General features: G+C 40.5%; 1 protein-coding gene across 3 annotated transcripts in view; it reads left to right on the top strand.

Annotated features, from left to right (window-relative positions):
• The first annotated feature begins 11781 nt into the window (after positions 1-11781).
• The window catches only part of LOC116085968 (leukocyte surface antigen CD47-like), a 49158-nt gene continuing 37983 nt past the window's right edge, over positions 11782-22956 (top strand). For all 3 annotated transcript variants that reach the window (XM_031364036.1, XM_031364035.1, XM_031364034.1), the window contains exon 1: positions 11782-11874. In XM_031364036.1, coding sequence (XP_031219896.1) covers positions 11829-11874 — 46 coding nt within the window. In that variant the 5' untranslated portion in view covers positions 11782-11828. The remainder of the gene's footprint in view (positions 11875-22956) is intronic.

The raw sequence follows: 22956 nt of genomic DNA, 5'->3' as shown, positions 1-22956 counted from the left end.
TTTGTACTGCAGAAGGATCCGTGTGTGCCGCGTCTTTCCTGCCGGCGGGAGATAGCGCGGGACAGTATTAAATGAGGAGATTTATTGAATTGGTTGGATTGGCTCCCCAATGCCTTAAAAAGGTGACAGGAAGCTTATCTACTAGGCAGGGTTGCTTGATTGTTTCTTGGGTTTCTTGGTGCATCCTTGGAATACTGGCAGGTGCCCTACTTTGCCTTATTGGTGGGGAAAGGGCTCTTGATGCACAAAGAAACCTTGATACCATACCTATGTAATTTCACAAGTATCCTAATGAACTCTACCAAACAATTTCCTATTCCCAGTCCTTTGAATAAACCAGAAACCACTGCACACCATCTCTCTACTCATTTAGCATCTTGGAAGCCTACCTTGAGACAGTCAGGCTGCACAGACTCTCAGAATATATCAAGGTAACCCCGCACACTTCCTCTTATTCATATCTCAGGATACCTCACATTCATGGGGGCTATCCTATTCTCTATCCTACTACCCTCATCTCAGGGAAAAGATGAGAAACCAGATATGAATGGATTGTACAAGAAACTAGATATACGGTTCTTGTCAACCCCTTTGATCTCTAAAGACATGCTTTGATTGCCCACTTTGAGCAGTTCAACTGGCAGAGTCTCAGGAAAACACAATACTGGCCTTGCCCACAGATCCACAGCCCTGCAAGGTCACCGAGTTTCCTGTCTTAAATGATTTAGCCCTCTACAAGAAGCAACCAGGCTCTTCTGCTGATCTTGGAATTCCAAGAAATGATTCAGCAGCTCACTTTCCTGAGGTCCTGAGAAGCATGAGAAAGCAGCTGGAAAGGACTCCATATACAGATTAATCTCTAGAAACACCATGGGATTCTCTAGTAACCCTCAAACATTGACAGATGCCTTTTGTGGATCTCTTGGTGTAAAGTAGCTTCCACATAACCTTCCCCTACATAAGTAGCAGACATGCTATACTATACCCCAGCTTAGTTACTCAAAGTGGTCCCATTCTCTATGACTCACAGAAACTGACCTGAGCCAGCAAAAACCTGTGAAGGTGCCTTACAGAATGACAATGATCTCACTCTCCCTAAAGGAGCTGTATTTCAGTTGTTGGTACAATCCAACATTATCTGCCTGTGTGATCAATCTTTATTCTTCACTGGCAGACCTTGCCAAATAGATTAATAAGTTCTAGGGATATCTGTGGTGAGAATTTTGGTTTCTTAAGGAAAACACATCAATATTATGGAATATGTTTGTGGAATATGGGGCTGCTCCACAACAGCTGACTATGATTTGGCTCGTGTTCTAGCAGGGGCAGCATGGTTTTGCTATCAACCACCATCCAATAGTTTCTGCAACTGTGTGATGTTTGGAATTCTGGGGACTTTCAGGGAGTGTAGAAATGCGAAGGCCCTGAGAGGTATGGGTAATTGGTTTGGGTAGTGGATTACTAGATGGTAGTTTGTTGCTGTTGGTTGCTGTTTGTTAAGTAGTCACATTGCAAAGAAGAAACAAGAAAAAATTAAATATGCTCATGGCGAAGATCAAATTTGTCCCAAGGAACTCAGTGCCTCTAGTCAACAGCAAGGAGTCTTATAAAATTAATTACTTTAATATAAATTTAATTAGTAAAATAATCTGTCAGCTATATTTCTTTACCCTTGCTAGTCCCCAATAACTACACAGAGAAACCAAGATTTATTTCAATCTACATCTCAACAGCTGAGCAGTGAAATGATCTATCTTAATATCCTACACTAATCAGGCTAACTCCCACCCTCAGCCCATGATATTTCCATTTTATTATTGATCTGGTTCTTTGGGTTTCAGAATTGTTTTCCATGTTGTCTTCTCAGACTCTCTCTTCATGGCTTGTGTTTTTATCCCCCTGGCATATCTGAAACACTCTCTCCTCTTCACCTTTCCCCTATCTGGCAGAAGCTTCCACCCTACTCTCTTTTTCCCAGCCATTGGATGATCAGCATTGTTGAAAAGGCAAATTTATACAAACTTGAGACAGAAGAGTCTTGGTATAACCATTACAATGCCATGTCTGGCATTTGAATAGGACAAAGGTTAACTTTACAGTGTACAAAAATATTATGCTTACATAGTCTAAAGATAATGTTGTCCCCTTCCACCTCTGGTCTATTTTCTCTCCTATCTAGTGTTAGAGGATTCAAAGGGTGGAAGAAAATAGGTGGAGAAGACTAGAAGAAAAAAAAGAACCTTAGTAGGCAAAAGACGAGTTACAGATATCTCACTAAACCCCTCATCTGGACCCAAAGCCAAAACAGCGTATAAAAATGATGCCCAACTCACATCACTTGCAGAAAGTCTTACTAAGAAAAGCACCCTGGAAGACCACTAACTCATCAGATTCACATGTACCACTAAGGCAATATAAGAAACATAAATAAGAACATGGGCCCTCCAACAAGCACACTGTCAATTAACTGACATTAAAAGTGAAAGGAAGTTGACAAATATCCTAATGAAGGATTTAAAAGAACATCTTTAAGGAATCCTAATGAAGTATGAGAATATAAATAGCTAATTCCTGATACGATTGAGAGAATCAACAAAGAGAGATGATGAAGTAGAGCCAATAAGAATGTTGGGAGGCAAAGAACTTAATCAATGTAAGTTAAAGTAGAATTGAAAGCTTCTTCTACAGCAAAACTAATCAAATAAAAGAATTTTGATATATGTATGATGATAAGGATGAAATTTAGAACTTTATGTGGGTTTAAGCTGTACTCTTAGTATAAAAGACTTCTTTGGCTTGAAGGTAAGCCTTTAAAATAATTCAGTTGGGTATTTGTTTGTTATACATCTATGTATATATGTGAGTGAGTCAGTGAATGAGTGAGTAATGTGTCTGTATCTATGTGTATGTATGAATATGCACAAACATGTATGTGCAAGTAAGTGTAAGTGCCTATGTTTGTATGCAGAAACCAGAGGAGGGCATCAGGTGGGCTTCTCTATCACTATATGCGTCATTCACTGAGGCAGCATTTTCCCCTAATCCTGGAATTGGTAGCAGCCAACAAGTGTAACTGCGAGCTTTCCCACCTGTGCATAAATTTCCTGAAATAACAGCTCTGAGCATCCGTATGAATAAATTCTGAGGCTCACAGTTTTGGTTCTGCTCCCTGACTAGCTCATATCTTCATCTGGTCCTCAGTTTTGTACAACCATCTTTTTCGTTGTCTCAGCCTGAAGCCTCTTTCTCTACTAGATGTCCTACCTTCTAACCATGTCTCAGCTCATTGTCCAATCAGCCTTTCACTGACAGGTGATGTTTCCTTCTAGTACAAGGGATTATCTCTACAAACAAGTCCCAGTAATCCCCTTGTCTTCAACACTACCAGTGCTGTAGTTACAACCTCATATAAGACCAGACATGACTTGTTACCTGAATGCTGATGGATCTTTTAAAACTGGCATAAGAAGCATGCTGCTTTATGAGAAACTTACTTCACCAGTAATGACATCCTTTAGTAAAAGGATGGAGAAAGATGTACCAAGAAATGGTATAAACTGCAGGCGTAGTGTGACCAGTCCTCTGAATCCTAGTCAGAGTCCCCACCTTGCAACAAGCCTCCATTAAGTGGGCTACTCTTCCATGGTTGCTCAGTGTTTGCTGAGATAAGAAAACTTCCAATAAGCATTCGTTAACATTGTTAACAGAATTTTCCAAATATCTGGATTTGTCTGTTCCTTATGCTGACTCAGCCTCCAATCACCTCTTCTCTTTTAACACTAAATAGCACTCTGAGCCCAGGTTTGCATCAACTCTTCTGTAGACTCGAACCCATATAAAATAAGAGCTTGGTAACCAGAAGTTGGCGACTTTGGAAACATGATTATACAGTCATTCATCATCGTTTCAAAATTCACATCTAATTAAATCTTTCTATTCATCAAGATGAATTTTGCACATTATTCTTTGAATTGTGTGCACTGATTCACTTCAAAGGTAGATGTTCATCTTACATCAATCCTGGAGATTTATACAACAGCAGGAGCAGCTATGATTTTATCAAATAAAACAGATCTCCAATAAAAACTTAGAAAGGGACAAAGAATGTCACTGTATGATGACAATGAGATCGATGAGGAAATTATTGTCAAAACATATTCATTTAACATCAAGGTGTCCAATTACATAAAGCAGGCATCACTGCATCTACAAAGAGAGATAAACTCTGAATAAGTAACAGTTTGGGGCTTCAATATCTAATTTTCATCAAGACAGTTGTGGGGCCAAGAAGGAACCAGGGAGCCTTGGAGTAGGCTTGGAACAAGAGTAGAGTCCAGCAAGTCCTGTCCAAACCCTGGAAATCTCATCCTGAGATGGCAGGAGTATGATAACTTCCCTGCTGTCAGGGGTCTGCTTGTCCCTGTGAAGGTAGCCTATAGGCCCCACCTTTGCCCTCCCTAGAAGGACATGTAGCTAAGTTTAACTTTCTCTCCCCTTAGGAGGTCATATCCAACAGCACCTGGAATTCCTCCTTATGCTACTGAGGCAACCCTGTACCCTGGCCCTAGACAATGACGTACACTCACCCAGAAAGCCCCTACCCACCTCCCAAAGATTTAAATAGCCTTTGTTCCCCCTCTTAAATGTCCTCTCAAGAGTCTGTTCCCACCATGATAACTGCATGCAGTCTCTTGGCTCTTGTACCTGGTTGTCCTGCCCCACCTCGGCCTCAATTCCTCTCCCAGTATCGATCAGTAGTGATTTCAGGTCAATCACCAAGGTCACCAAGGTCCAGGAAGCAGAGCCTAAATCACAACAGGCCATCCAGACAAAGAGCTACAGAAAGAAACAATGAGGTTGAACTATCTCGGAGGTGAAATGCTTCAATTGTGAAGTATTGCATCCAACAAGGACCAACACACAAGTTCTTATCACCAGCACTTGGAACAGTTGACACCAAAAGCTGACATGGGAAGAACATAAACTAGGAGACACTGCATTGCTACTGTATTTTCTGGCTTGTTCACTCTTCATTCATCTACCTATCACCTTCTAGAAAGGTTTCTCTGGCCATCTTATTTAAAAGTGGCAGCCTCAGGGAATGGGCAGATAACTCAGATGGAACTTCTAGAACCTATGAGGAGCTAGGTGAGATAGTGTGCACGTGTAACCCCAATGCTGAGGATCTGGAGACCAGCGGGTCCCTGGAGTTCACTGGCCATGTAGCCTATGTTAACTGACAAGCCCTAGGTCCCAGGGAAAGATTCTCACTCCCCTGCCCCCATTTCAAAAATAAGGTTGTTATTTCTGATGAGCAACACCCAAGGTTGACCTCTGATCTCCAAATGCACACACATATATATGGGCACACACATACATCTCTGGACACACACACACACACACACACACACACACCACAGTAAAGTAAAACATTAGTCTTACTTTTTTTACTTTTCTCCACAGCTGTGATACCATTGAATATAGTAAACCCTCCTATATGGTGTGTCTGCTATCTCTGCATAACCCCAGTAAAATTCAGCTCCATAGGGAAGGATTTTGCCTATTTTGTTTTCCTGATTATCACCTACACCCGCAGCTCCCAGTACATGCCCCATGGGTTTCATAGATGAACAAGTCCTCAGAGGTTGTGATACTTTAGCACTAGTGGAATTTATATGTACCCAAGCAGGAGATTCAGTAAACAGTTCGGCTCACAGACCGTGTCTAGGAACTCCAGGAGTAAGCAACTGCCAGCTTGAGAAGACATCCAGTGTCTGCTTTCAGGCTTTCTTCTTTCATCATGATCCCTACCTTGTCACCAGTGTCTCCTTCTCTGCCTTGGCTACAGTTTCTGTACTATTTCAGAACCCATTCTTCCCTTTTCCACTTGTTACTATTAAAACATAGCTCCCTGCTTCTGTTATGCAAAGACCTGACACATTCTCTTCTAAGCTGATAAATGCATCCATCGAAGCCTAGAGAGTAGTGAATAACAGTATATGTACCTCTAGGAAAACAATTTGCATTTAAACAACTTTTGGTGTTTGAGTGCAAAGGGGTGAGCAATGGGGGAATCCTGAGCAGACTGCAAGCCTTGGATATTTGTGGAGAGCTCCCCGAAGCAAACTCAAATTACAGACCTCAGTATTATCAAAGAACAAAAAGTACCACAAGAAGAACAGGATGTGAAGAGGGAGCTCTTCACAGGAGGAGGGGAGCTCATGTACTGTACATAGTGACATAAATTAGTAATCTTTGTGGAGAGATTTATAGTTTCCTGGAAAAATTGCAGATAGATCAACTGAATGATCTGGCCAGCTCACTACTTGGTATATATCCAAGAGAGAAGACATCTACACTCCGATTTATTATGACGCTGTTGACAGTGGCAGCACTAATCTCAACAGTACAGGAAATCAAACTCAATTTCCATCAATGAACAAATGGATAAAGATATTCTGGCATGTGTATACAGTAAGTATTATACCTTTTTATTCAGCCATAAAGAAAGCAGAAATCCTGCCATCAGAGAGACATGGAGGGCAGTAAATGAATTAAGCAGACAGAGAAGATAAATCACATGATCTTACTCACAGAGGCAAGCTAGCATTAAGTCTCACAGACATTCAAAGTGGAATTGTGGTTATCAAAAACTGGAGAGGATAGAGGGACAACGGGGTGAGGTTCAGTCCACAAGAAGGAGAGCCTTATGCCTGGATGGAAAGAATGGTGCATCCTGCAAGTCTACAGCATGGTGGGATGAGTATAACTAACAATATTCATAGAATAAGTTAATTTCAATGCTCTCATGTAAAATAGGAAGAAATAAATTGATGTGATAAAGTAGTGGTGGTTTTAATAAGAATGGCACTCACAGGCTCATATATTTGAATGCTTAGTCACCAGGGAGTGGCACTATTTGAAAGGATTAGAAGTATTGGGAGATATGACTTTGTTGGAGGAAGTTTGTCATTGGGAGTAGGTTTTGAAGTTTCAAAAGGCCATGCCAAGCCCAGAGTCTGCCTCTCTGCTCATGGATAAGGATTTAATTCTCGGCTGCCTCTCTAGCACCATGTCTGCCTGTGTACTGCCATGTTTCCCATTATGATAATAATGTATTAAACCTCTGAAACTGTAAGCAAGTCCCCTATTAAATACTTTCTCTTACAATAGTTGCCTTGATCATGGTGTCTTTAAGCAGCAATAGAGTAGTGACTAAGACAAAAAGATTTACCAATTTACTAATAAACTTGTTTAGGAAATAAGAAGTTTACAAAGTAGAATCTAGCCAAAGGAGCGTTGCCTCGAATATAAATTGAAGAACAGGTAATGTAAGCAAGAATGCAGTGAAGAAACCATTGAACTGAGGACCTTATGTTTAGGGGGAAGGTTTTTATTAGAGAAAGAGAGGAGGGAGGGAGAGAGAAGAGAGAGAGAGAGAGAAAGAGAGGGGGAGGTCAGAGGCATCTGAAAAAGTCTGAAGAAGAGAGAAAATGAAGCAGACTGGCCATCATCAAGGGTAAAGAAGCTGAGTGTGGTGAAATCGTGGGGCATGGAAAAATAATGTAAGTTATAGTGACAAGAAGCTGAGGGGAGGGAAGCCTAGAAACTGGGACAACCTTGGAGTTTAGAGTAGAGGAGATGAGAAGGGTCAGGAGCCTAGCAGACTTTAAAATCCACACAGGTGCGTGGCAATCGGGACCTAAGGGAGGCATGGCCTTGATAGGTGACCACAGGTATCTGGAAGGCAGAAACCTACTCCACAGGTCTTGGAGAGCCAGCTTTTCTCTATCTGCCAGCAATCCCTCTTATTTTTAATCTCTTTATGTCCAGCTGGAGCTGAGCCCAGGTTGTCTTGGACATAGTGTGTCTTCTTTTTGGGGGTGCTTAGAATTTTCATTTGTACCTAACAGATAGCATGCAAATGGTCTTGTTAGAAACGGTAGGAAAAACTCCTACCTCTAACAAATGTAAAATTTAGGCATGTTGAGAGTCTTCCTGTTAAGATTTGTTCACTAAGATGGTTGCCAATTAGGCCCTATTCCCAATTCAAAGGGACAATTTTGGGTAACGGGCTCTCAGCTCATTAAATCTTAGTCTTCCATTAAGTCCCAGTCTTCTTATTAGGACAAGGATAATGGGGCCAGGCAGGACAACCCTTGGTAACGACTACTGGAAAAAGAAACACTGGCCTACTTGAAATGTAATTGTGACAATATCTTCATTGTGAAAATCTCCCACTTGACCAAAATAGCCAGACTCGTAGTCTCCTGTTTCTGTTCAAACTACTCCAAGTGTGACTTGGGGGCTAGGACCTGAAAGACATTTTTAAATGACTGTGTATGTTACATTTAAAGCTTAAGGCCTGTATAAGTGAGTTAAAAAAACAAAACCTCTGCTCTGGGCATGTTTTTCTTTGGGTGTTAGCCAGAACACAATGCATGCTATTAAAGAGCTTTTGCTTTATTCCTGAAGTGTTTAGAGTGAATTTTGGGGGTATAGGTGATGATAACCTGTTGTATCAACCACAAAGAAATGATAAAAATTTGGTGTAATAGTTATATTACCTTCCCAGTACCAAATTTATACATAAACAAAAGTAACACTGTATTTTATAAATATGCACAAATACAATGTACCTATAAAATATGAATAAGCAAGTAAATAAGTGTCATTGTCCCTTGGAAGCTGTACAGTCTGTCTGTATAGAACAAGTCCAACCATCTATACCTACCTACCTATCTACCTACCTACCTATCTTTCTATCTATCTATCTACCTACCTATCTATCTACCTACCTACCTATCTATCTATCTTATCTGTTTCCATTTTATCTATATATTTGTATGTATCCTCATAATATGTCTTCCCAACTTCGGCAGGGTGCTATTATAAGTGACTGTGGATACATGCCTGTCACCTGTGGTATATGTATACATTTATAATACTATGGATTCCTTCCTTTGGTGATCTGACAATATCTTATATAGCTCAGGACTTCTTTTTTACCCACCAGATCCTAGGTATGTATAACATGCATACAAATGAAGCATTTACTAATGAATAAATAAATAAATAAATAAATCACAAGGAGTTTAATTTTAAAACATTTCTTTGGTATACATAAAAATTTTCCAGATAGTAAAGATAAAAACAAATTAATATACTAATGTTTATACTTGTTTAACTTTACATAAGAAATTAAGTCTTGGCCTGAATACTGCAGGATTTATTCCAAGTGGACTGATATTTTTGTTTTATAATTTTGTATAAATACACAGACAAAAATGGCAGGAATATGTTTATGGCCATTTAGGAAAATGTTGAAAATTGTGTCCTAATCCCAAGCCCAAATTCATTTAACTTCTTCTCATGAACTCAAGTCAACATTGCAAACATAAAATTCTAAATATAAACATTCTGATGCAATACAAGTTCAAAACATACTAATTTGAACTTAAGTGATAAGTAAATATGTTAAAGTGTTAAAAGCCTTTGCTTTCTGAGATTAAATCATATTTCCATAAGACAGAAATCTTTGTTATGTACAGTGAAGCACTGCGCTCATAGCCTAAGTCAGAGCTGGAATCCATGGGGCAGGGTTAGTGTTGGGTCCTGTAACAGCATGGACAGAGTAGAGAGCACATTTGTGCTCGTATTCAAGGCTTGCAGTGATGTCACCTGGTACCACATAGCTGAGGGCTGTCAGAAACACTAGGATTTAATACATGTTGGATTTTGAACCAATTTTGGTTATTGCATATCAGGAACCATATGACTGGCTTTTTGGTGTTTTTTTTTTTTCAACCTCACATTCAATTATGTGATCTTCTATAAAGTTGTGACCAACAGTCTGAGAAGCACTCCAAGTTTAAATTGCAGACAGTTACTCTGCAGCCAATTTCAAAGCACACTCACGGTGCTTGTCCTGGAAAACTTGACCCTCTAAGGATTCAAAAAGCAGTCGTAAAGACTGGAGTCTTTCTGTACCTTGGCCTTGAAGAGGAGCTATAGTGAACTAAAAAGTTGCCTAAGGTTAAAACCAAGAGGAGTCTCGCCAACGATGAGTTGTTTCGAATCATTTGAAGATGGCAGGGTGTGAAAAGGCAGGGAGCCATGGAATCTCGATGAAGAGCAAGACTGTGATTGAACACTGCTGGAGACATCTGGCAAGATGACATGGTTATGTCCAATCTTGCATTTTAAGGGTCTTCTTCTGTTAATTTTGTGATTGTATTTTAATCACAGAGTATTTCTCCCTTCCCTTTTCTCTGTCCACACCCTTCTCTACACACCTCTCTGCTCTGTTTCAAATTCATGGGCCTCCTTTTCATTACTATACACAGTTAAGCCCATGGCCCCAATACCTCCCAACATAACACAAGGCATCTCTGGATCTCCCCCTCTGCAGAGTGCACAGTCCTTCTCCTCACTTTTCAGCTCTTGGCTGGATGACTACTACCATGACCAGCTGACAGACTTAGGCAGCCAGCGGTTCTGTGATAGGTGCCCTTGATGTCTCTTTTGCATCTACCGGAGCAACAGCTCTTCCACAGAAATGGAAGGAGACTCCATTAGCTCCTTCCATAGCTTTGTCAAGGCTGTCATCTACGTCTTTGCCTCCATGATGATTAGCCATTTCCTTACTGAAATGGCTACTGCACAGGATCAAATCTTAGAAAGCAATTCTGTCCTCAGATCACATCCGGACATCTACTAAAATATCTTCCATGATGGTTCATCTTGATAACCAGCTTGATGAGGTCTAGGATCACTTGAGAGATTGGGGGATTCTCTTGATTAGGTTCATTAGGGGGAGGAAACGCAGACACTGTGGATGACATCATTTCTTGGACTAGGATTCTGGACTGTATAAAAACAAAGTGAGCTGACATCACTCTGCTTCTTTAAACTCTGGATGGAGTGGCACAACTCCTGTTGCGATGGCTCCCTTACCAACATGGAGTATGCCATGGACTGTGAGCTGAAAGAAATCCTTCTTTAAGATGCTTTGTCAGGGCATTTAATCACAGTAAGAGAATTTACCTTCCACACCTTCTATTTGCCCAGCTCTGTGAAAGATCTTGAAGAAGAGATGTAGTACCCCTTCTGATTTTTACAAAATGATAATGGTCTAGAGAAGAGATTAATATACTTTAAAAATCAAACACAGGGTACAATTATAAATATACAACACACTGAGACAGTATGCCAGAAAATGGTGATTTTGTTTCTGAATGGTATTACTGCCATGGGCGTTTGGGAGGACATGTCTGAGGTAAGTAGTGTGGGATGACACTGTAAGAATGGACCTTTTGCGGCAGATGAAAGAAAACCAATGTGTATTTGGGGTTTAACAGTGACAGGATGTGCATTCCTGGGAAGCTGCTAGGGCCTGGCTCTTTGGCCAGTTCACTAATTACTACAAAAGATAAACAATGTAGAAAGACTTGCTTTAAGATGAAGGGTTTGGCTCTGGTGACTCAATCACACATTTTCAACTTGTTTTTCAAGCACATGATTCGAACACAGCACAGAGGTCTCCACCAGGCTCCTTTTGGTAGTGGCTCCTGGCTCTGTCTTCAATGGTGCCTGTTCCTCTCCACACATTTGTCATTTGCCCGACTTTAAAATATTCGCCGTGCAAGGGGCTACTTGCCTGCTTTACCCTGATGAGAGGATGAAATGATTAACCAACTAAGTAGGGAGAAAGAGAATGTACTGGAGTTCTCACAGATGCTGGAAAAGAAGCCGCGAGCTGCTAACAGTTGAGGTGGGCAGAGAGCGCATGCTCACAGCAGCAGTTCGGCGCTAATAACCACCTCCATATGTGGCCCCTGGTGGCAGCGCTTCTGTTGGGTTCTTTTCACTGTGGTAAGTGATTCCAATCTCATAGTTTCGAGGTCTATGGGTTGTGCCCTGCCAGCCCCGGAAGGCATCTGCCCAGAGTGCAGACCTGAGAGGGCTCCGTGGAGATTGGGTACCCTCTGCCTCCTCCCCTCGCCAAGATGAGAGAAGGGCTAAAGACCCTTACCTTCTCCACACACTCCAATAAAAACTTCAGTTCTGCAACCTGAACTGCGATGGGGAAGGGGGGTATGATACAGAACATAAGCTCAAGGAGCGCCTGCCCTCCAACTTACACACACACACACACACACTACCCTCAATACCTTCACTTGGCTTTAGGGGGTCGAAGGACAAGAATGGGAGGGCCCTGGTTGCTTCTTGTGGAGTAGATGGAGGTTTTAGTGAAGTCCATCACAAATGGACTTTGGTATAACCTTGTAAGCATCACAATAAGGAGACATACCTGTCTGTAAGTTTTAGGGTCAGACCTTGGACTATGGCACCTTCAAAAGGTGGGCCTCACGAAGCCACTTAAACTAGTAAGGGATTGATCCTGAAAAGCAGAGAATGATTTATCACATGTGGCAACATTAGGGAAAGGAACAAATATTTAATACCAGTAATCCTTTGCTCCAAACCTGTCTTTAGGACCTGATAGGAGGATTGGGGTTCGGTTTAAGAGCAAGAGGTGTGTATAACCACGCAGTCCCTGTCAAAGTCAAAGTGCATTCCAGCCCACCACCCCATTACCTCTTATTGTCAGCTCTGGAGGAGCCTCTCCTACAAGGTGGCAGCACACCTCAGCCTTTTTCCTTCTTCAAGCGTGAGAGTTTTTGAGAAATTTCAATTTCGTAAGACCCATTGTTTTGATAGTCTGATAGCCAACTGGTGAGCAAAACCATTTCTCCCTTTTTAAAATATTTGTTTATTTCATGTGTGTAAGTTCTTACCTATGTGTATGTGTGCACACGATGTGTAGATCTGATGCCTGAAGAGGCCAAAGAGGAGAATGCATTGGATCTAGACCTAGAGCAGGTTGTTTCCCACACATTGTAGCTCTGTGAAGCTGGGACTTCTGTAAGAACAAGTGCTCTTAACCTCTGAGCTGACACTGGTGGTGCACACCTTTAATCTCAACACTTAGGAGGCAGAGGCAGGTGGATCTCTGTGAGTCCCTGCACAGCCTGGTCTACACAGCTAGTTCCAGGGCAGCCAGGGCTTCACAAAGATATCCCTGTCTTGAAAAAACAAAAAGAAAAAAGAAAAAACCAATCATCTCTTAAAATGCCTTCATTCAGCCAGGCTAGTAACATTCCATTGCTTTTATCATTGTAGTGATGGTTTAAGAATAAAAATAACCTACAGAACATCTTGTGACCTCAACACACACACACACACACAACATTCATCCACACTCTTGAACCATGGTCTGGCTGTGCATGCAAAGGTGCGTCCAAGTTGCGGGCCAGGCTAGTACCGCAGTTCTTACGCAGTGGTCACGTGCTTTACTTCCTTTGAAGTTTTATACTGTTAGGTTTTGCTCCGGACTGTTTTTTAAAGTGTAAACTGTTTTTTGCTATTCATTTAGATGTCTGTATGTTCTCTGCATGCTGTGTGATATCTTTTTTTGCCAAAACATGTGAAAGAGCAAGAGCTTTAAGGACCTAACATCAACAACAACAAAACATTAGTCACTTCAATCAAGCATGTGATTGAGGAGTATAATAGTTCATCCAAATTCAGTTGTTTTTTTGAAATGCATGGGACTATGGGCTTAAAAATTGTTGATATATTTTTAGTCCAATTAAAACGAGCATATAATCGATATTGTTAGCATTAAGTGTGACTCAGGTATGTTTAATTATCTCTGTTGGATGTTGAAAAACACAAGATTGTGAGTTTCCTTGAGGTGAGAGAATAAATGTGTCTGCAGCTGTTCTGCTGCAGACACACTCACTTGTCTTTTAAGTTTTTTGAAAGCGAAGATAAAGGCCATCTTTGTCTGGTAGTAAGTTCATGTAAATGACAATCGGGATAATTTTTAAAAATAAATATGATAGATATATATAAATGGAATAAGCATTTCTAGTAAACATTTAATGTAACTTAAAAATTTAAAGTTATGTAAATGTAAATGAGGTTCATAATGTCTGTATCATATCTAGCTAAATTAAATTCATATTTGCCCTAGGTTTCATAAAGCCTATTTCACACATTTTCACCTTTCCTTCTCCTTGCTCCAATTTCTTCTGTGTCTGCTTTCCTTAAATGTATAACCTCTTCCTTATTATTCTTTAACATCCATACACACACATACGCGCACATGCACACGCACGTAGTCCATTCAGTGTTTCTCATATGTATATATCATATAGCCTGTTAGGGCTGAGCACGGGAGACTGGATAGTCTAGCAGGAGGCTTGTCCTCAGACACTGATGATTCTTCCTTACTAGCAGCTAGTAATGCCTGCAGCTCTTCACATATATTTGAGGCCTTCAGAGATTTCTCTCATCCACCTTGGGATGGCAAATTGTGATGTCATGGTACAGGTCCTTTTTAGGTGACCGTGTTCATGAGATCTCAGGGTGCCACTCCCTAGCATGTTTAAAAGACGCCATTTGTAGCAGATGTGCTGTTATTCCACTAGCTCGTATACTCCCCATCTCCACCATCTTCTGGAACGTTCCCTGAGCCTTAGGTGTAGAGAATGCTTTGCAGATTTATCGTTTGGATATGAGCACCCATGATCAGTTACTCTCGTATATGCCTCTGGTTTCTTTTGAACTATAATTTTTTCTATTTACATTTTTCTATCTATCACCAAAGGGAGAAAACTTGTTAAGATCTAGATCTGGTTTTTCACCAAAACTTCTGATTTATTAAAGATGCAAAGAAACCCACAATTTACCAAATAACCTATATAACCTTATAAAGTTATAGCTATACAACCCCATAAATAGATCATTTACTACTTTAATTAAGATTTCTAAGATAGTGATCAATATTATTCTTATTAATTATTAATTATTCCTTATTAATATTTTAAAGTAATAATTAATATTACTAAAATAATAACTGATCTTGTAACTGTAAATGATAGACTTGGACTTTTGTATAATGTTAAGTATTGAGATCCATGCTTCACTTCATCATGACTAAAGTCTACAAAAAAAAAATAAAAACAGCTAACCAAACAAAGACTACAGTTAGAATAAAATTTCTATGTAGGATTTGACAGCTCACAAAGTTATATCTCTGGTCCATAAGTTGGTGATGATCTTTAGGAATTTAGTAAAGAGACTTGTAATAAAATGTTGCAATGTTACTTGTCATATCTCACTACAAGTAACTACAAATATGCAAAGTATCATTATGAAATCACCTGCTACATTGCAATGGAATGTTTTTATTTTGAGGAGAGTATCCAGTCATTCACATACAGAGGAACATAATGCCTCAATTAGAGAAAAAAAAGGAGGACCCAATGCACTCTGTGATATTTTGGGATGCAATCTGAACACTGGCTCCTCCTTTTACATGACATTATCATATCCAAAGAGATTGGAACCAGAGATGTAAACTCAACAGAACAGGTTTCAGTTGTCAGGTTTGTCACTCTTGAGTTATGGTTAGCAACTTAGCATAATAGAAGTGCATTCCTAACTGACATATAGATGACTCAATAGCTTAGCCCTCAACAAACTTCTCTAGATCTTCTTGGTAGTGTTAGATACCTACCAAGCCTAAGAGCTCTAGAGTGCTTATTAGCTAACCAAAGCAAGATTTATGTGACTTTTAATTTCATTAGCTGCACAAGAAAAAAAATATCTTATAAGAAAAGAAACAAAATGAACTGAAAATGAAAACCAAGCCCTGTGGTATCAAGAGGTCTCATTAAGTGTGTCTGGAATTGATGATGTATACAGCCAAGTGCTTTCATGATTGGGTTTGTAGCCTCTTATCAGTAACCTGCATTTTGGTATTTTTGCAAATTATGTTTTACACTATAATCTTCAGGCTTTTTATTGTCACCTATCTAATCCTTAGAAAGCCAGTCCTCTCTTTTAGTTTTTTTTTGGGGGGTGGGGTGGGGGAAAGATTCGTGATTTTTTGATTGATTATTTTATTTATTTACATTTCAGATGTTATCTCCCTTATTGGTTTCCCCTCTGCAAACCCCTATCCCACTCCCCCTCCCCTACTTCTATGAGGGTGTTCCCCTGCCCGCCCACCCACTCACTCCCACCTCATTGCCCTGGCATTCCCCTATAATGGAGCATCAAGCTTCCACAGGACCAAGGGTCTCCCCTCCCATTGATGCTAGATAAGGCCATCCTCTGCTACATATGCAGCTGGAGCCATGGGTCGCTCCATGTGTACTCTTTGGTTGGTGGTTTAGTCCCTGGGATCTCTTGGGGCGGGGGGCAAGGAGGGGTTGGTTGGTTGATACTGTTTTTCTTCCTATCGAGTTGCAAACACCTTCAGCTCCTTCAGTCCTTCCCCTAATTCCTCCACTGGGGTTCCTGCACTCAGTCCAATGGTTGGCTGCAAACATCCACATCTGTACTGGTCAGGCTCTGGCACAGCCTCTTAAAAGAGTCTTAGCTCAGTGCTGCGGAGTGAGGGCTGCCTGTGGGAGTGATAAAATAAAATCTTGCATTGATTGTACCACAGACCTGCCCTGAGACCACTTTTCCTTCTGCCTCCTCATTGCTCAGATGTGACCTTGGTCATAATAGTGGCTTTCATCATTTTCCTATAATGTGAGTCCAGGACAAACAAGACAGGTTCAGTTTGACACTAAGGGATAATGAAAATGCAAACACAAACTGGTTAGTCAGCAATGCTCTTGGAGCAAAACATCTTGACCTAAGTGGGAAAAAATGTGAAAATTATTATGCCAAACGAAGTTGTTGCAATCTCATGCCACTAAAATGCATCCACATGACAAGATTTGGGGAACACTCACCAGCCCTTTTTCCAGTAAGTGTTTTCCCAGGTCGGTGCAATGAAACAGTTTTCTATCGCTTTAAACCTAATGACCCCTACCAGCTGATGGGGGATGGCCAACTATGATTTTAATGCTGCTTTGATGTAGTGACTGTGGCCACTCACTGATCAGTGCTTGTCACACTTGTGCAATATCATTGAGTGGCACTGATGTTTCTCAGGGATTACTTCATACAAATTTTCTTGCTGTAATGAAATCTCTCTCTTTCCTTTGTTCCTTGGACTTACCAGAGGCCACTTTAGCCTGTGCAGGTGAGTGATGGATTACAGTGCTAGTCTTTGTTTACTCCTAAATAAGAGTTCCCTGACTAGAACACTGCCATATCTTTGTGGGAGTCTGGTGCACCCTCTATAATGACCGATGACTGCACACTGATTTCATGCTGCCCCTGTGTGCCTGATTACTGCTTCCTTTCTTCCATAATATCCTGGAATGTTGCAATCTAGTAATCAAGATCTCTATTATCTAAGTGCTAAGCGTTTGCATAGCATTTACTGTTAGCATCCTCAAAGTGGCTATGATAACCATTGGTATCATTACAGCTAAACTACTTTCTGCTAGCTATCATAACAGTCATACCCATACTGAACTAGACTTAAACATGAAATAGTTTAAGTCTATCACAAAGGCAGACCATTGTGTATAAAATATATAAATCATGTACTGTTTTTAAGATGAGAGTCCTGTCTTCAGGTAGATTAAAGAGAACTGTTACGATGTAACTTTGAGGGATATAAATTCTGGAATGCCTTTGCCAGTTACAGCTAAGATCACACTTAAAACTGACATTCATTTTCTTAGAGCATTTAGTAAGACTGGATTCTTCTGAGTCACATAGTTAAGAATTTATAGTACTTTATTGTACTTATCATCAACCTGAAAATACAAACAGCATAAGCATTTGGCGTATACTATGTTAGGTATTGAATGCAAAGTAAGAAATAATGTTTGGCAAAATGTTCGTATTTAATACCTGGCTTCAAAAGGACATTGAGGAAGACATCATACCAGTCTCAGAAGCAACTGGAATCTGAGGGATCAGAGAGAATGGATTTCTAATCCAGACTAAATTAGAATGCCATGGATCTGAGCACTCATTTTTGCTGCAATCTGTTTGATCTTGCTTTCAGTTTCACATACGACGAAACTGGTAATGAGGATCCATGCTTGGTAACCTTTCCAGTCTCAGTGACCCCTGTTAGAAAAGAAGTGACTGCTAACACCCATTTCAGCCAATTAAAGACAGACTGAAGCCTACTGGAATGGTTTACAAAATACAGAACAAATGGCCATGTTCTTTCCTCATATGTCCAATTAAACTTTGCTTAGAAGAACAGCAGTTTCTGTTCTGGAGTCCTTACCTAGTAAGTGCAGCTTTAAATATTGTCAGCACTGCGCTTTTAAATACCTCAGATGATCGGGTTGCTTTTAGGGACTTAGTGTGCTGTGTAAATGGGGATTGTCCCCCACAGCCTCATGTGTTGAATGCTTTGTCTCTATCCGGTGGAACGGTTTAGGAAAGCCATGGAACCTCTGGGAGATAAGGCATCACTGAAGGAAAATATCACAAGGGGAGGACTTGAGCTATTATAACCTGCCTCTACATCTGTTTGCTTTCTGCTTCTGGTTTGCCAATGCAACGGGACTGGCTAGCCTCGGGCAGTGCTTTCCCTGCCAGTAAGGACTGTAGACCTCTGGAACTAGAAGCCAAAACAAACTTTCCTCTATTAATTTGCTTGTGCCAGGGTCTTGTTACACAGCCTAGTCCATCTTACAAGGTCATATTAAAATTCTGCTGCAAAAATAGTGAAGAGATTATTTTCCCAGATGTCCTCCTGATACTGTAAACACCAACATCCTAAGCTACTTCTCACTTCCCCCGCTTCAGAAGAACCCCTGTTCACCTGTCCAGGAGAAGACAGCCTGTCTTCCCTTCTTTCATATCCACCACTCAGAGACCTTCTCCTGCACCTTGTTCCTCAACCTTGTATCTGAGATCTTGCCTTTGCCATTGACTCCTTCCCCTGAGCTCCCATGATCAAGTTTTATCTCATAATAAAAAAAGAGAACAGAGGCCCAAGAAGATCCAAAAAATCCTGTGCAGTCCCAACTTCTGCACTTACTTGTTGGAATTTCTTACTGTGTTAGGTTCATTTATGTATTTATGTGGTTTTGCTTCTGGATATGTGTAGAGATCAGAGGTTAACCTCACCTTGGTCATCTTTTAAAATTTATTATTATTATCATTGTTTGTTGGCTGGTTAGTTGGTTTGGTTTGGTTTCGTTCTTAACAGTCTCTTTGTTGGCCTGGAACTTAGGTTGGCTGTCCAGGGAGCCCCAGGAATCACCCCGTCTCTGCTTCCCCAGCACTGACATGTTAAACGCGTGGTACCTTGCCTGACTTTTATATGAGCTCTGGCAGATCAAACTCAGGTCCCCAAGCTTGAGTAGCAAGCATTTTGCTTTACTGAGCCCTGTTCCAGATTTACAGAATGAGAATCATTGCTGCTTTCTTTTTTATCACCTAAGTGCAAATTCCATGTGGTGCCATTTGTTTATCAACATTGCTACTGATAACAGAGCTAATTTACAATCCCATGGCTGGTTTTCACCATTAACACTGCTTGTATCTACTCTGTCCATAGGAAGACCCAGCCTTGGAGTCTGCCAGATCACCTTGGTGGTTTATTCTGTTTGTTTCTCTTGATTTTCTCACTTCTTTTTTCTCCTTTGACTTATTTCCCTGTGGGCAATCTTCTTTATACTGAAGATTTCAACTACCAGCGACATTCCTGCTGATCCCCAAGTCTTTATATCTCCGACCTTTCCTCAAATCTAGCCACACATCCCGGGACATGGCCACTTCATTTGCTCACACCAAAACTTAGGGAAGGATAATTCCCTAAAATTTCAGCCTCCTTTCCATATAATTAATCTACCATCAGCTAGTTCCATGACTATTTTAGCTGCCAGTTTTCATTTTTTTTTTTCCTTTTGTATCTCTTCCTCACCTCCCATGTGACTTCTGTTGATTTTACTGTTTTTACATTTTTAACTGCCATGGTCCTAGGTTTTAGGTATTCTCTTCTGTGGTCATTTACCCAGACTGTGACAGTACATTTTTGATGGGTTTCTTTCCCTTTGCTTCCTTCCCGCCTTCTTGTCACCCTTTCGTACTGTTTTCAAGTGTTATGTTTTGAAGATGAAAATAAGTCTGAGTTGAACCTTACGTTGTCAAGTTTAAACTGCTTGGCGTGACATTCAAAGAATCTTTGGAAGATTTTTAAAAATTCATCTTTCCAATCTCATTCCTTAGAGTCCACCTCCAAACATTCCCTGCTTTTGTTCACTTGCTTTCTGAACATACATGCTCCTTTACACGAGTTATTGAAACATCCCAGAGAGCACTTTTGTAACCACAACACTCCTGAGCATCCTTAAAATCCAGTTTTATTATCTCCCTGTACGTAGATCACTCTTTTATGCAGACTTTTGAGAAATGTTTCTATCCACGCAGGCAGCTGATTTCTCACTAGAGTAAATAGTTCCACACTTCTATAAACAGGTAGAGAGAAGCATTAGGGAATTCCCATGAAGTAAGAGAAGGAAAGACATTTAGACTCTGCTTGCGTTTTTAATTTTGCTCTAAATGTTTCACATTCATAAGTTCTGTGTGGTATTCTTTCTTCTGGATGCTTAGTAGGTTCCTTAGGATTGCAACGCAGAAGTCATTCCAGCTTCTGAGACTACTGAAGGGTTAAGCAAGCCAATGTGTCTAACATTTGGTGATAGGTGAAGTGATAGCAGTTGAATACTGAGCAAGCGTCCATAAGAAACAGCAGGGATGGTGTTCAGAGGGGCAAGAGTGAACCGCTCCATGATGCCATAGCAAGAAGAATGGAAATAGGCCCACTATATCTGCATCTTTATTGAGTAGTTGCTAAGAACGCAAAAGGTCAGAGCTTTGTGTTTATCTTCTCATTAAATCATCACAAAATCTGACACTTTGTAGATGAGGACACGGTTTCAGTTCAAGTATCTCGCCTAAGGTTCTACTGCAATGTAGGATATGTCTTCAAAGTGTGTGTGCTCTTAATCACAGCACATACTCTGCACCAGGGAAAGATAGACCCTAGATGGGCCATGGAACATGGGCTAAGGCATGGCAGAGAAGTGCATTTGCTTCATGGGATTGCAGGAAAGTCACTCTTGGGGAGTTTAGTTCTGAAATGAGAGAGTGAACACAGGGTATTTGGATGAAATGGATCTTGGAGGGTCTTAATTGGATTCCATGTTAATGTGTTATGTGGCCTGAGAAAAGGAGCAGGTGTTACGAAGGGGAGGATGCTATTGGGCAATGAATTGCATTTAGGCAGTTATTTTTGAGGACTATAAAATGCACAAAGGTTGACATAGAGAAATATTGATAAAGACAGGGATTCACGTCAGAAATATGGGAACAGTTCAAGAATATAAATGTAATTCCTTCAATACATATACATTATATTTAGCAACAATTAAGTAGAGAGAGCCTATCAGAAATTCTCCAGGACTAGAAAGAGAGAGGGGAAATCTTTACTGATTGCTGGTCCAAGTCTGTTTGGCTAGCAGATAATTGTGAACAGTTGAGGGAGATAGAGTGTGTTTAGATTTTTGAATATGTTGATTTAAAAACCATTACTTCTTAACAGACCATTGAGTAGGGCTTGTATTTAGAAGAGACGTGGGGCCTAGATCAGTAAGAAAAAAACTGTTAAAAATACAGCAGTGAGGGAGAAAATGAGAAAAGCTGCCAACTATGACCGCCTTAGGAACACTGACATTTAGTGGAACCTAAGGAATAGTTTGAGAACTAGAATATGGTAGAATAGAGAAGACAAGGAATTGATTTGAGAATTAGAAAAGTCAAGATAAAATAAGACACATGTGAGATTCTTTTTAATGACTCATGCAACTGTAAAATGGACATATGTCACACTTTTTATTTCTCTCCTTAATTGGAGAAAATAAACAACAGCAAAAAAAAAAAAAAAAAACTTTACAAAAGCATGTAAAAGAAGAATTGGATCATGAAGCTCATCTATAGAGAAAAAAGAATGTTAACATGAATATGTTAACTGATGCAAAACTGGTGTTTCAGCTTCAAGGCAATAAAATAACATCCTTTGGTACCCTCTTCCATCAGGTGGAAATTAGTTGCCAAAGAAATTTATATCTCCACGGACATGTCTTAACCACTACCCCGTTATCTTCAACTAACAAAATAGTAGACAACTCAGTTGAAGTTAAATGAAGCGTGGGCCCTGTAGAATGGACTTCGGGGAACCTACTAGACAGTTCCCAAACACATTGACAGGAGCCCCAAGGATCTTTCTGTCCATTTCTAAATCATTTGGGGGTATTTCCCAATGCTTACCTTCCTTTATGGTTCTGATACCAATCTTCTTGCTCTCTCCCCTGCACACAATGGTCCTACATTCTGGTTTTTTTTTTCCTCCAAAGAAATACATCACAACTTCAATGCTTTGGAGAATGTATTTGTATAGCTATGTTTTGCCTGGGGATTACTAATATTTGGTGTGGCAGAAAATGTAGAGAGCTAGGAAAGGTAAACAATGGACATCCCCAAGAATACTTATGGTAGTATATTCGTTAGTACCCTGGAGAAGGTTCCAGCTCATTATAGTAGACAACCTGTGGGCCTGTGTACTGAAGGCTTTCCATGGAGATCTCTGGCCCAGTAGGTACGAGGGTTCAGGCAAAAGGGAGAGAGTGCGAGCAGGGAGGGGGAATCGCCTCTGCTGCCTCTGCTGCTGCAGCTGCCTCCACCTCCATTCCAGCCATTGCTGCCTCAGTTGCTCCAAGATGCTGCACCCTTCTCCCTGCGCTGAGTCAGGACAGGCTGAGCAGAGTGAGGAGTGCAGGGGAGTTTCTGATGGCATTTGAGAAGAACAGACTTCTCCTCGCAAGCGGTAGAAACTCTCAGATGGCAGAGTAGTTCTCACACACCTCTATTCCTCCTGGATAGGATTCTTTTTTTTCTTTCTTTCTTTTTTCTTTTTTTTCTTTCTTTCTTTCTTTTTTTTTTTTTTTT

This window comes from Mastomys coucha, unplaced genomic scaffold, assembly GCF_008632895.1.
Source record: "Mastomys coucha isolate ucsf_1 unplaced genomic scaffold, UCSF_Mcou_1 pScaffold12, whole genome shotgun sequence".
Lineage (NCBI taxonomy): Eukaryota > Metazoa > Chordata > Mammalia > Rodentia > Muridae > Mastomys > Mastomys coucha.
This window is presented reverse-complemented; position numbering and strand designations above follow the sequence as displayed.